At 41.4% G+C, this 14,596-nt stretch overlaps 1 protein-coding gene across 6 annotated transcripts in view; it reads left to right on the top strand.

The window, feature by feature from the left end:
• Nucleotides 1-4,612, top strand: part of EBF1 (EBF transcription factor 1) — a 285,433-nt gene extending 280,821 nt beyond the window's left edge. For all 6 annotated transcript variants that reach the window (XM_072872920.1, XM_072872919.1, XM_072872918.1 and 3 more), the window contains one exon: nucleotides 1,476-4,612. In XM_072872920.1, the coding sequence (XP_072729021.1) occupies nucleotides 1,476-1,507 (32 nt within the window). In that variant the 3' untranslated portion in view covers nucleotides 1,508-4,612. The remainder of the gene's footprint in view (nucleotides 1-1,475) is intronic.
• Nucleotides 4,613-14,596: the final 9,984 nt, after the last annotated feature.

Genomic DNA, 14,596 nt, shown 5'->3' with positions numbered 1-14,596 from the left:
GAATTGAAATGCTGCTGTATAGTTGCAACATGTCACCTCTGAAGATGGCCTGTTCCAAACATGTGGATGTGTTTTGCATTCTTGCCTTCTCCTCTCATTTTATTTCATTTAATCAGTGCAGTTTACTCGAGCTGTTCTCCCCTTGCTGATTAGACTTGTAATTCTTGCACATATGGTGGTGTTTGTGGAGAAAACATTTCCCTCCTCTCCCCCTCCAACCCCAAATCTGTGAGTCTTTTACTTTGGCTCTGTTCTTATCAAATAATTGCAGCTGTAATTAAAGCACAATGAATCAGCACCAGTCAGAGGGTTGAGTTCTTCCTTAAGAAATTACATGTCCAGATGTCTGAGATGGCAGGCAGTTCTAGCATTTAAATCATGTACCCGTGAAGTCCCGCCAACCCGAAGGCGAATCTGTTTTCTACCTTTTGGCAAACAACTGTACAACTAGTATTTTAAAGATGCATTGTTGTTATGGTTTTCATCACAAGCTTGCATGGCTATCTCCTGTAATGATGTGCTTGCTCACAGTATATCACTTGGACACCTGGTATGTCTGATTTGCATAGAGTACCTGGTGAATAGAGGGAGACCAAGCTGGAGGTCAAACTAGGTGGAAGAGTGTACCTGTTGACTTTTAATGAATGTGTCCTCTTTGAGAGAGGTGATGGTTTCATAGAAAATGATGTTAGGAAGCATAATAAAGAAATACTGATGATTCAACTTAGCCAACAAAAGAGAAGACATTCTAAATTAACATTAACGCACAACTCACTCAATGTAGTTGATGATGTCTGCTACAAGTGTAATAAAACAATGAGACACCAGTCTGCTAAACCACTGGTTAAGGACATATTTCAATTTGAAAATTGAATTTGAGAGTTTAAGTCCTTTTCTGACCACCTGGAAGTGCATACATAAGTCCCAGGGCTGAACACTGAACTTGTAAGAGAAAACTGGCATAGGAGAATTAACCACTGTTAGTGTGCCTAATGCAACTAACACCCTATCAGATCTGTAATATTGCTGGCCGATGGCACTCCAGCCATTTTCTCATATGTGGAGCAAGTATCTGCTTTGCTTTTAAAAGAGTAATAGAATGTGTGGCAATGGCTGGGTCAGGTTTAAGCCTTCTGAGTATTTTGAGATTTTGAAACTAAAGTCAGAAAATTAAGTTGGGGTCTGATTCTGATATCAGGGGAAGTGCACTTTTTCTGCAAGAAAAATCACTAATTTCAGCCCAGTCACTTGCAATTTAAATCACTTTCCGGTCAGAATGAGGCTTCCCATGATTACTGTGTACATAGTTGTCTCTACTGGATGATGCTTACATATAAATTTAATTCACAGTATGGCTGAGTACGTTGCTAGTAAATGTTGAAAAGCTCTGAGGATTTTACAAGTTGATTGATAATGCACAAAAGTAACTTTGCCCCCCTCTCTCTCTCCCCTCCCCTCCCCTTTCCTTCTGACAGCTATATCTGGCATGATTGTTCCCCCCATGTGAAAGAATTGCCTTGAAGAATTTTATTAATGAAGAGGTTGAATTCTGCTTCAGAGAGAATCTGATACAAGTCCCAGAGTGGAACTTTTTACTCAGGCCTTTTTAAAAATAAAAAAGAAATAAAGAAGAATCTTACAATAACTGCGGATTTTTAAACAAAACAAAAATCACCATCCTTGCAAATACTGAAATTAACAATCTACAATTGCAAGGTGTTGATTCAAGTTGTCTATCCCAAATACCTGGGAGATATATTTATTGTATGTTGGTAAAAAAATCCACTTTTTTTTTTTTTGCGGGGGTGGGGGCTTGCTTTTTTTTCCTTCTGTTTTTTGTGGTTTTTTTAAGGCTTGATTTAACTCAACACCATTTGTCTTTTATAAATCATACAATTACACAAGGGACACTAGAGATGGAACTCCACATTTTTAATTTATGATTTCTTTTTTAAAGCTGTGTAAAGAAAAATGAAGTGGTGTCATTTACATACAAGTCTGTATGGGACAGAATAGAAGTGCCAGTTAGTTTTTCGTAGAAGAATTATGGCCATTTAATTAAGGGTCGGCTCATACAGGTTGCTTATCCAGTGGTGACTAGCTAATATGATGCATTTTTAATGTTCTAATTAAATAGATATCACTCCCTAGAAAGCTGATATTTTTGGAAGGCAAGGGTGGGATGAGGGGTGGGATTAGTAACTTCTGTCTTTAATATCAGGCTAAATAACTGTGTAAATAATACAAGAAAAGTTGGTGAAAGCAAAGGTAAGGATGCAAATAACATATTTCCTCTTAACTGAAAATCCAGTGCCTCTAGATATTCTAAAACTTCAGAATTAGATTAGCATGGCCTCTAGCTTATATACCAGACTCTTTCCAAATGAGTGGCCTTCTTGAGGGTTAGTGTCACCTGAGCTGTGCATAAAATGCCATTTGGATTTTGCATAGCCGTTTAATGGCATAGACTGCGGCCATCACGCGTGGGGTGTTTTTGGCGTAGCCCCTCTCCCCTTGATCTCTTTGTTTTTATGGGGCAGAATGAGAACAGACCTGTCTGCGGTTCTGCATCCTCACAATCTAAAAGCACACGTTTTCGTCAGCCTCCCACTAGGATTGTTCCTGTATCAGTCGACCCTCTCAGTTTGTATCATAATATATTAAGCAACAGGTAACTGCTTTTGAATAGTAAATGGAAACATGAGTTTGGGGGGTGGGTGGTGGGCTGTTAGGAAGGTTTCAAGTCAAAACCATAGCTTCTGTTTTACAAAAATTTTGCTATCATTATCTGGGAAGTGTTCTTAAAAACTGTTAGTCAAAGAGGCAGCAAAGCTCTGAAGATGCATTACCTGATATTTTTTCTTTGCTGTTGTGTTTTGTATGTAGTTATAAATACTGTAGATTTTTTGTGATTTTTTGCCAAAGTTGTTGTTCTATTTATACATTTTAATGTCTTAAGACAGTTTTTCGATATCACAAGAAAGAATTTTACTGCATATTTTGCAAAAAGAGCTCACTACCTTTAGCTTGCACATACTTGCAAAATTAATTAAAGAAAAAAAAAGCTTTTTGTTTCTGTTTTTTGTTTGTTTGTTTTAAAGGGGATTTTGTAAAATATCCATATAAATAATGTATTTATCTTTGGAATTTGTACATTGCTTTTTTTCCCCTACCAAGTTTATTTTATTGTGTATGTTTGCTATGTGAAAAGTGCTGATTTGTTTGGTCATTCACCGTTGTATTAGCTGTTTAAATGTGATTTTAAAACATTTCATTTATAGGGTTTTTTTTAGTATTGTTTAAAACCATGCTTCCATTTTTTTTTAATTTCCACCCAAAAGCCATTGTCTATTTTTGTATTATTTGTAAGTTAAGAAGTTTTTTCCAATATATGGCAAAAAGTAGCATATTATTCTTGTAGCATTTAGTTATGTAGATTTTAAAAAAAATGTATCCTTTGCTTTTGAGGCTTAACAAAAACTAATGCTGTTTTACTCTATTAATATGCATGGGATTTCTCCTCTTTGGAGTAACGCATTTTTGTGCATTAAATATGGGGAGAAACTTCATAGAACTCAATGAAAATACTTTCTTTCTTAAGTCTGCTTGTATATTTCTCTGTCTTTCACATAAATATAAACCAGCAGATTGGATGCCTTAACAATGCAAATCATATTCATTTCACTTGTACATTGTACTGTGCACCAGAACTGTCAATCATCACTAACATTCTAAGAAAAAAAAAAAGGAATTGAAAAGCACAAAAGAACTGTTTTGTTACCTTAAAACAATATAACTTTTTTCTAGTCGAGCAAGAAATCATTTACAACGATGCTGCAACTGTGCATGCTTCCTGTATGAATTTTGCAATGGTTTTCACTAGAATGTCACAGTGTGATCTTTGGGGGGAAGGGAAGAAAACAGGATTTTTTTTTTCATGGTGAGAAAATAAAAGAAGAGAAAACTGGAAAATGTGAGAGACATCAGTTTATTGCTTCTCTGTATTCCAAGCAATTATTCTAATTCACATAGTAAGCAACAGCACGACAATGTAATCAAATTTAAAGCCATATTTTGTCCAGTGACACCATCAATTACTCTTGTAGAGCTCCACTCAAAGTCATAGCGATTTTGACACCAGTGTTAGCCATCGATGTTTGTAGTCTTCTACGCCAGTGTCCAAAGATCCTTTGACAATGTGCATAATTTTGTTTTGTTGCAGCTATTTATAGTGATCTGATGAATGGGAATTTATAAAAATCTCCCCCTGCACCACCCTTATCTTTTACAAAGTAAAAGATGCAGCTGTTTACAGAATATGGCTTTAAGTGGAAACATTCAGATTTCAGTTTTAACAAGGTGAAGCTTCACAATGACTGGATTGCATAAAGTATGCCTATTTCCTCACAGTTGTACTAGGATGCAGCTAAAATGAAGTCATCTCTGAAACTACTAACCTTTCACCTTCTTATCTAAATCTTTTTGAATAGACACACACACTGTACAGTTCTATTGTTAGAGAAACTAACTACTGTAGAGATTGTTATAATTTTTTTGCAGAAATTCAAGCTGTAAAAACTTTTCAACTTTCACAATATTTAATTAAAGTTACTTCCTGTCTGTGAATACAGCTCCTAGTTGTGTGTTTATTTTTCTGCTTCTGCTGGCCAGTAGATGAGAAATAAATAAAATACAGAAGCCAGAGGCTACTGAATTGTCTTTCTGAAATTAAGGAGAAGCAGAAATTCATGGAATTACACAGTGAAACATCGTGAATGCTGGTGCACTGAAACTCCTCTTCCTCTGTCACAAATGGATTTCAAAGGATCCTCACTCATAATGCTGAATGTTCATCCTGTTATCGTTATTCTTATTATTTCCATTGTTTTAGTCTATTGATTGCCTGAAGGGCCAACGTATTTTTCTAGTGGATTTCAGGAGCATATCTATCTTTAGGTACCCAGTTGCAAAGAGCTGTCTCTAAACAAAGTGATTATGACGTACAAGACAAAGGCTTATTACATCCAGTGCCAGAGACCCAGGGAGATTTAAGTTTTCAGCTTGGTATTATTTAAGTCAATGGCAACACTTCCAGGACTAGGTCTTACGTGACCTGCACAAGGCCAGCTCCAAGAACTGCATCAAAGTATGTTGAGCTGTAACTTGCTCCTTGACTTGACCATAAAGGAGGCTCCTATTAAGTGTTTCCATTCTGCTGCCTTTCCTAAATGATGAATCCATCAGCTGCTAAATTGGTTCTAGGCATTTCATTTCGTTCTGTACTCCTCTGGCAGGAGAGGACCATAAGGAGCTTTACCTCTGGCATGTGGAAGGTTGACATAATGGCACTTAACTGGGCCTGAAGAGTGGCTGTCATACAGAAGACCTGTATGGGGACAATCAAAGCCTTTAAACACCACACCTAATGCAAGGGTCCAAGGTAGGAAAAGGGACATCGGGGTTGCAGTTTAAATTAAATTAAAATTTACTTTAAAAAATCCAATTTGCTAAAAACATAAGCAGCTGGAAGTGGCTTCTTGCAATGCAAAGTGTTGGATATCTCTTAAATGTTAGCAGATCCACTCCAGTAGTTGTTGGAGAAATGAGAGCTGTTGGCAAAGTCAGACCCAAAATGTGTTTACTCTGTCAGCACAAGAGATCTGTTTCTTCTGTCTGAGATAATTCTCTTGGTTCTCTTTCAAATGGTGTGAATATTGGCAGCTCTCACTGCAGCCGAGGGCTCTATGAGTGCTCAGCTCCCTAGAAAGATGTTGGGTCACATGTAGCTGAAAACCAGTCTTAAAGATTAAATTCAGGATGTAATATTAGGCAACGTGTTCTAGGTGCAGCAGAACCAGAGCTGTGCTTCAGCCTTTTGCATCCAATGAGAATGTTTTTGTCTGACATTTAATTTCAGCCATATTAAAAAAAAAAGGGGGGGGGGGGGTAAGGGAGGTGAGATGATAGCCTGAACCATCAGGCTTCTAGTTCAGATGGATGCTGAAGAAGACTCTGCTAGTCAGCCCCAGTGATGTTCACCTGACAATCCAAACTGAGATCATCTGGGTGACAGTACTGTAATAGATGATGAATTGCTTTTTTGATGCCAGAAGAAAATCCTCCAAAGCTCAAACCATGTGAGGACCAGTTGGAGGGTGCACATTTGGGTATGGCTGCAGTGAGACACGTATCCCATGATGGGTCATGCGCTAAAAGGGAGAGGAGTGTCTTCTGCCATTGCACAGAGGACATGTAGGCATGAGGGCTTAGACTACGGTGTATAATGGCATGGTTTATTGCTGCACTCTAAACTGGTGGGTTCTTTGATTTTTCGGCAACTGTAGTAGTCATTTTGACTGAGTAGTTTGTGTCTGGCAGTGGGATTGGTTGTATTTTTGTATGGTTATACATCTAATTTTTTATTTAGTTTAAAGAAACCTCAGCAAAATTAGCTACCTTCACTGTTAGTTTCCTGGCCTTGTCTGTGTGTCTGCTTATTCCCTTTAGAGTCTCTCTCTACAGGCTCTTGCCACAGCTGCTTCATGTAATCATTTACATAACGCTGCTTAGCATCACAGCCCATGTGTCTTCTGCCATTTCATGGGTTAGCTGAAGACACATTTCAGCTTATACACTTGATTTCCTCAGCTCCTTTCTGTTTACTGTTGCTTATTCTCCAGTCGGCTTGTAAATATTCACATTGCGCTGCCGTACTAAAGATGGGTTGGAGGCCCCCCACAGAGTCCCTGGCCCCCAACTCAATTCAACTCCTCCAATTTCATGAGACAGAAGTTTTTGGAAGAGCTTTAGCAAATGCTACATTGCCCGAGCTGTTTCAGAAACGCATTCACTGCATCTTAGTTTATTTGCTGCCATTAGCCTTTTATGGAGGCTGTCACTGAAGCCCATTCCTCCAGTGCATAGAAAATGTTACACACCTTTGTCCTGCACCAGCACTGTGCTTTCAAATACCTTCTCCCCTGTGTTAGCTCTCCTGTTAAATATACAACAAACAAATGGTGCTGCTACAGTCTTTGCTTTGCTGTGCTAAGCAAGCCAAGCTCTTCTAGTGTCAGATTTAAGAGTTGCCCTCCTTTTCATGGAGAATCCCAGTGGCTTTTTTTTCCAATGCCGTTTCACTCTGTACTTCTCTCGCTTTGGCCTGGGTGCATATCTCAGAGAGGGAGATGAGGAGTCCAAGAGGACCGTCCATCTCGTCATCTCAGAGCTGTGACCATTTACTTGCTTTTGCTCCATCCACAGCAACATTACAGAAGCATCACTTTCTACTCGCTTCTTTCTTTCTCCCTTCAGAAACACACTTCATTACCATTGTACTAATAAAAATGTGCAAAACCTAGTGAACATTTGAAGTCCACTCCATACCATAAGGCCACATCTCGGAGATGCTGTGAAGCAGCCTGACATAGAGCTTCAGCGAGATACTTGGTCAGTTTGATTGCTGCCTCCTTGCCCACCCACCAGTTGCACTCTTTCATGTCATTGCCACGTCCCTGCCTGCCACCCCCCCCATTATCTCAATGGGATGCTGCCTGATTTGGGCCTCATTTGACATCTCTGTTTCCTTTATTTCCCAGAAGGAGCTGGCTCTGGCATCCCTTTTCCCCAGCATCTAATGCTGATATTTCAGTAGGGGAGGTCAGGTCAATACTTTAGATAAGTAAGTAATAGTTCCAACTCTGCAACCCTGCTCTCTCTTCCTCCCCTTGGTGCCCTTGAGGATACAACTAGACCAAAGCTTATGGCACTGCTCCAACATGATTGGCAGGTCATGTGAAAGAGCACACATCTTAGAAAACTTTAATATAGTCATTCCAGGACACGAATGCCTATGACTACCCAGGTCACAGCCTAACAGCAGGGACTGCAATTCTAGGTGGCTTTTTTGTGTAGGCCTACAACAGGAGCAGCAAATACAGTGCTCTAACACACATTTTTCTCCTTATTTTCAATGAATGACCCAAACTTCATCACTAATGTGGATGCACATTTGACGATCTCCATCAAAAAAATTATTTAGATGATCACCTAACCCTTTCCTGAAATATATAGCAAACTCTGTCTTACATGTCCCAGTCCAGCCAAACTCTGTTTTGTATAAAGGGGATGAAATTGTTAACTTCCTTTTTTGTGAAAGTATATGAATCCCTAATTTTCCCACACTTACTCAGGTCAAAGTGTATCTATCTTATACTGTAAGCCCTTACAAGGGTTTCAGTGGGTTTGCAGCTGGTATACAAGAGAGATTCACCATGTCGTGGTGATTCACTGCAGTCTGGCAACTGTTGACCATGCGTATGAGAGAGGCAATGACCAATTATCTGTGTAGCTACGTACAAGTGTGCTCTGAAGGGGCACAGGTTATCTGGCTGAGAATAACCTCAAGATAAATTTGTCAGTGACTCCCTGTAAGAAGGCGACAGCTCAGCTCAGACCTTAGCTCAGGAGGCACAAAAATGCAGATATGTGTGTGTGTGTGCGCACCTGTGTGTGTGTGTTGAGGTGGGAAACTGTGTGAGGGCCATGACAAGCTCTGGGAAGCAAGCCCCAAGATGAACCCTGTCATAAAAATTAACTTTTCTGCAGCGTTCAAAGGAAAGGGGAGCACAAACATTGCACAGAGGCTCATCTGGAAGGTTGTTGTGCTGTAGCTTTCACCTCTGCTCCCTCCCAGACCCACACCATCCCCCCCAGCTTTGCACGGGTCCTGCCCACTGCCCTGCTGCCTCCTTGCCCACTGCCCCTGCCACAAAGGGCTCTGCCTTCAGCCTCATTTCCACGGAGCATTGCTCACATTGCTCACCATCAGCCTGCCCCAGGCACTGCCTCGCTCCCCCACCTCGCCACCATTAACTTTGCCTTCAACCTCTGCTGCATCATTGCCTTCTCCTGAGGGTTCCCTATTTATATAGAGGGGAAAATGCAGTTGCTGGGACTGGAAATATTTTGTTACCTTTTTCTACTTAAGTGCGAGGCATTTTTATCTGTGCTCTCTGGAGACTTATGCTACAGTGGGACTGATTTTATCCACTTACTCAATGCACTTTAGTTCAATAATGATTACAGAACTTCTACATAATATATTAGGCATAGCTGATTTCCCATGGTTTGTAGCCCTCTATCTCCCTGAGCATTTAAAAAGGAATCTCTCTGTGATAGGTATGTTACGAATGATACACTCCTCAACAGTCATGATGTAAAAATAATAGCAGCAGTGGGCCGGGAAGGAAGAAGAGGCAAGCATTCGGCTGGAAAATGCCAAAGCCTGTGGATAATACAACCCAACAGCAATGACCTGCTTTGTTCATTTTATCACTGCTCCTTAGCCCATCAGTGGGGCTTGCAACCTATGCAGTTCGAGCAACCCAGGCCAGATTTCCAAACCCTCCCTCCAGCGCCTTACTTAAATGGAGGGTTTTGGCAATTCACTGGCTCCATTGCAGGACTGGGTTGATCTGGTCTCTCTTTCTCAGTTTCTCTTTTTTTTTTTTTTTCAATGCAAGCTAAGCTCTTCAGCTTGCTCATCTGTGGGTTTAGCAGCCATGAACAGGCTTGTCACAGCCAGCACACCCAGCCCTGAGGTGCCTAATGTGATTGCAGAAAGCCTGCACAACGTTTGTTTTCTTCAACAGCAGAAGGAGTAGCAATGTTTGTGGTCATGGTCTCCTTCACACCTGAGGTTAGACTGTGTGCCCCCAACACAAGAAACCTGGTCCTAAGCTTTCCTCAGCCTGAGAGGCTTTCTACACACATTTCCCCAACCACAAAGACTGCAAGACTTCTCCATCCTCTGCTATCTCAGATGCTAGTGACCCTCTGCCCATGTTGTTCTCCATCTGCCCTCCCTGGGCCGGCTGCTCAGCACCCTCACCCCGCTGCTCAGCACCCTGATGGCAGAGGGCATCCAGCTCCTGTCCATAAAGCCTAAGACTGGCTCATTCAAAGCCCATTCATTTGCCCCAGGGAGTTTTCCACGCTGGACCAACCACCTGAACCAAGCATCTTGCTCATCTTATTGTCATCAGCCTCCCCAGCTGGTGGTGATGGTGGTCTTCTTTTTTTTAAACATAAAAACCCCATTTTACTCAATTTTCCGGTAATCTCTTAATTTCAGTAACAGCTTTTGGCAACGAGTTCCACAGGTTCATTGCTGTTATTCCCTTATTTACTCCTTGTGCAATGGGGTGTGTGGCTGCTGCAACCCTTATTGCCCGATGCGAGCAGCCCCCACGGGCCCTCGAGGGGCTGGGGACAGCCGGGGATCCTGCTGCCTCTTGCGCAGCCCCAGCAGAGCGGCACGGGGCAGCTCCCATTGCGGCTGCGGCCCCACGGTCGCCTGATTGACATCAGGAAATAGCACAATGAAAGTTGCTACCAGCTAACAGCTGTTTCAACAGTTTTAATCACAAGGCGAGCTGTAAGATAAATAAATAAATAAAGCCTATGAAGTGACAAAACAAATGGCCTGGTAGCAGAGACAGATTTGAAGCTTCTGGCTGCCTTCGTGGGAGAGCAGCCTGCGAGCTCTCACCCTCCCTCCCCAAATAATTAATTTATCACTTAGCAGCACCGTGGTTCTCCGGAAGGTGCTTGGAGATGGCATTTGAAGGTGAACTCCCGCCCTCCAGAGGGGCCCGTGGGGCTGGGGAAAGAGGCAGTCGAGTGGTGGAGTCTACAGGTGAACCGGCTGGATTGCAGGGGGATTTATATAAACCTGCTCAAGCTACAATGAGCCAGCACGCGCTATTTTGTTCCACCCTCACAAATCACTGTTATGCCCTTTCTGCTTTAAACACTATGGATCAGCTATAACAACACTTGATATTTATTTTATTTCAACTATCACTCTGATTTGTCAGGTGTATTTTTTATGCACAGCAGGTGTACCCTAATGGGGCTAGGGAATAAACAGAAAATTGATGGGCTTACACACCCATTAGCTAATGGATTACTAAGCAAAAGGGACTCTGTTTAACCCCACTGCACTTAGCCCACTGTTAGGAGGAATGTTAAAGACTATAAGCTAACACTCAAATGTCTCTTTGTGGACCCAGGGGAAGAGAGCTCAAACTTTAATGCATCGCTTTTGATAGGCAGGTGAATGAATGTGGCTATCATTATGCAATCACGCATCTCTGGAACTATTTATCAGCCACACAATGTGCCCCATGAACCCTGCGTGCTCCTGACCCACCGCACTGCGAGCCTGTTACCGTGGTGTACAGAAAGGGTTAAGCAGGATGAAATCCCCCCCAGACAGAGGTCCTTCCCACATCCCACTTGCACAGTGCATGCAGAAAATGCAGAGCTGCCTCTGCGACTTCATGTTCCCATACCCCAGTACTACACACCTTGTACATTAGCAACATGCTTTTTTGTGCAAAGGCCTTGTATCGACACCAGCTTTAATCAGTTATTTCAAGATAGATGTGCCTCGTTAGCATCAGAACAATGCAATTACTTCCCCTCCTCCCCTCTCTCCAAATCCCGGGGTTTTATTGGCCTATTAATGGTTTGATTTGTTGTTGGTAGAAACAAGAAGGATTCCAACTCATTGATCATATTATCCTACAGATATCCAGCAGAATAAATAAATGGGATAATAAAACCCAAACCATACGCTCAAAGGTTACATTTTCTAAATCCTTTAGTGTTCTGCATCATAGTTTATGTTCCCTTTCAACCACAAATACACAGTTCAGTGCAGTACATGACAGTTAAAAAAGGTCTGTAATGTTAAAGGTTATATTTGCAATCTTTTGCCATCTTTCTCACGTGGAAACAAGTCACACTGATCCTCACTGTCCACAGATGCAATAAAGAACAACCTTCTGAAACAGGTGTATAATCAAAAGCCAATTCAAAAGGAGCCTTCTGTAAATATCAACTTGATCCAGGCATATGCATGCTTTGCTTGAAGCACCGGAAGAGTCCTGCTGACTTCAGTGGGATGGCTCACGCGTTTGAAGAGAGATAGGTGCATGCATGCAGGAAAGGTGAAGGTCGAAGAATAAAAAAACAAGAGAGAATATAATTTTGTGTTGCTTTTCTTTAAGCAGTGACACAAATACTCACAGCCGGGGGAAGCTAAGGTTCTTTTAGTTTCCTTTGTGCCTGCTTGTTCCTGGGGTGCTTTCAGGTGCCCCTTACACTTAGCTCTGGAGGCCCATCTGGGTTGCAGGGCTGCTCAGACAGTGCTCTGAGGGATATGGGATGCCTATGACAGAGAGAGGGGACATGGCACTGATCGTGGTCTCTCTGGGCTTTGCCTTATTGCTGGTCTCTTCCGGGAGCTGGGGAAAAGGAAAGTGCTCCAGGCACTTGACAGGCCAACAGCTGAGCTCTTCCGTCAGCTGAAGAGGGATGCCGTAGAAAATGCCACAGATACAGTGGCAAAGACAGAAGACACTGGGACTTCAATATGATCAAAATGACAGCCCAGGTCCCTCCTTATTCTAGAGAGCAGTAGTCAAGCAGAAATGTACTGATGCCCGCTGGAAGATGAACTGCTCTGTTACCAACTCAAAGTGAAGCTCCCAAAGTATGGTGTGGTTCAGGTGATGCATGGATACAACTTTAGGTCTAGGTTGTAGAATCTGTGTTCAAGATGATTTAATTTATGCTGGAATTCATCAGCATCAGTCTAAAAGGCTGGAGCAGCATAGCAACAAGCTTGTTAATTACTAAGCAATTATTTTACTCAACTTTTAGACCAAGGGGATACCCAAAATATCCGCATCTGTTTCATTTTGATTTCTTATTGTTCCTTCTGTGCTGTAACTGAGGTTATTTTACAGCAGCTGTCAGTCATAGCAGTAACAACTTCCACAGTAGCAGCTTCCATTTGGCAAGCTCACTATACAAAAAGTGCTGTGATGGAGTGGAAGGGGTTTCTTTCTCTTTCTTAATATCATCTTCCCCTAGGATAGACTATCTTGCCCTCTCCAGCAGAACACGCTTGGATCACACTGCAGAGTTTCTGACTGCTGCTTTTAAAAAGGTATATCTGTTTGTTTCTATCAACACATTTCAGCTCCTCTGGCATGCTGTCTTTGCAGCTCTAATAGAGACACTTCACATGTAATAGGGTCACACAGTGATCCTCACGTTCGATTCCATTCCTATCACCGTGTTAAATTGAAACAATGTGTGTGCATCAGATTTCTGCAGTGCAGGAAAGATGTAGCATCTACAAGTTTTGTGATGCAATGAAAATAATGATTTGGATTTTATTTTCTTGGTACCACATTCAGCTGGTGAACTCTTGAAAATACACCTTACCTCGTTTTCTCTCTGTCTCTTTACCTCTCAGGAGCTTTCACCAACAGATCTACTTTCATGCTGAAAAAAAAGTAATTCTATCAGTAATTTATGGAAATTAGAAAACTGATTAACATAAAGCTTCTACTTGTGATAGTGGGGTTACAAAAGTGGGTTGATAGGTAAAAATGATCTCCTTAGTGATAATTAACTTTGATCTCTTAACTAACTGTTAACTTTCATAAAGAAGGAGAGTACAAATGACATTTGCATCATGGTAACTGTAAAAAGGCAGAACATAACTTTCATTGGAGATTACATGATAAGCTCTGTTCTCAAAGAAAATATACTCATTTCAAAGCAAAATTACATGAATTGTCAAGGACTGTTGGGTTTGTTCTTATATCCTGTGCTAACCTGAGTGCACTGAGAAGAGACATTGCATATGCTTGTGTGAACAGCTCTGTACACCCATGTAAATGATATGTATTTATCTACAAGGAAATGACAATGCATGCTCTGCTTAGCACTTCTATGAGACCATTCATCCAAGGACTTCCAAGTACTTTATAAACATTAATTCATTCTGACTATGTGACTGTGAGGTAAGTAAATATTAGTCTTATTGCAATATTATTGGGAAATGGAGAGACACAGCAGCTAAGAGACTTACTCAAGGTCAGTAGATTATAGCTCGAATGCCTAGCTTCCAGTTCTGTGTGCAGGCATGGCCTCCTGGCAAAGTACATGTCTTTGGACATTGGAGGTTTACTATGCACTCCTCAAACTTTGCTTTGAGTACTCTTTTGAAAATTTTCCCATCAATATTTATTTCTGAACAATTTCACAGTGCCTGTTTAGGGTCGGATAGTTTTACCACCTCTGTTTTACAAATGGGAAACTGAGGCAAAGAGGAAAAAAATCCAAAGTACCCACTAGATGCAATCCAGTTTGAGAAATCAAGGGCCCAGCAGTTTCAACCAGAAGACACCCACTCCCCCAAGATGCAGTTCCTAGTTTAAGCCAGAAGATAAGCAGTTGTGTCTTGAATTTTATGGACTCATTAGAAACCAACTCTTCCAGCAAAACTGAAGTCCTAAAATCCCACTTGAACTTAACATGCAGGCAAAGGAGATTTTTTGAAGCCCTGTGCACCAGACATATAGTTGTGAGTCCTCTCATAATGGACCTCAGAAAGATTTACACAGGTTGCTGGGGTTGAGATAAAGTAAGTGTAAACCAGAAGTTAGGTATGAAGTGACGGGCGTATCAAGAAATGCACACACTCACACACAAGGAGGCTAGATAATTTTAA

The sequence above is a fragment of the Ciconia boyciana genome, chromosome 9 (genome assembly GCF_034638445.1).
Source record: "Ciconia boyciana chromosome 9, ASM3463844v1, whole genome shotgun sequence".
NCBI lineage: Eukaryota > Metazoa > Chordata > Aves > Ciconiiformes > Ciconiidae > Ciconia > Ciconia boyciana.
Note: the sequence above shows the minus strand (reverse complement) of the source record. Positions and strands in the feature narration are given on the sequence as shown.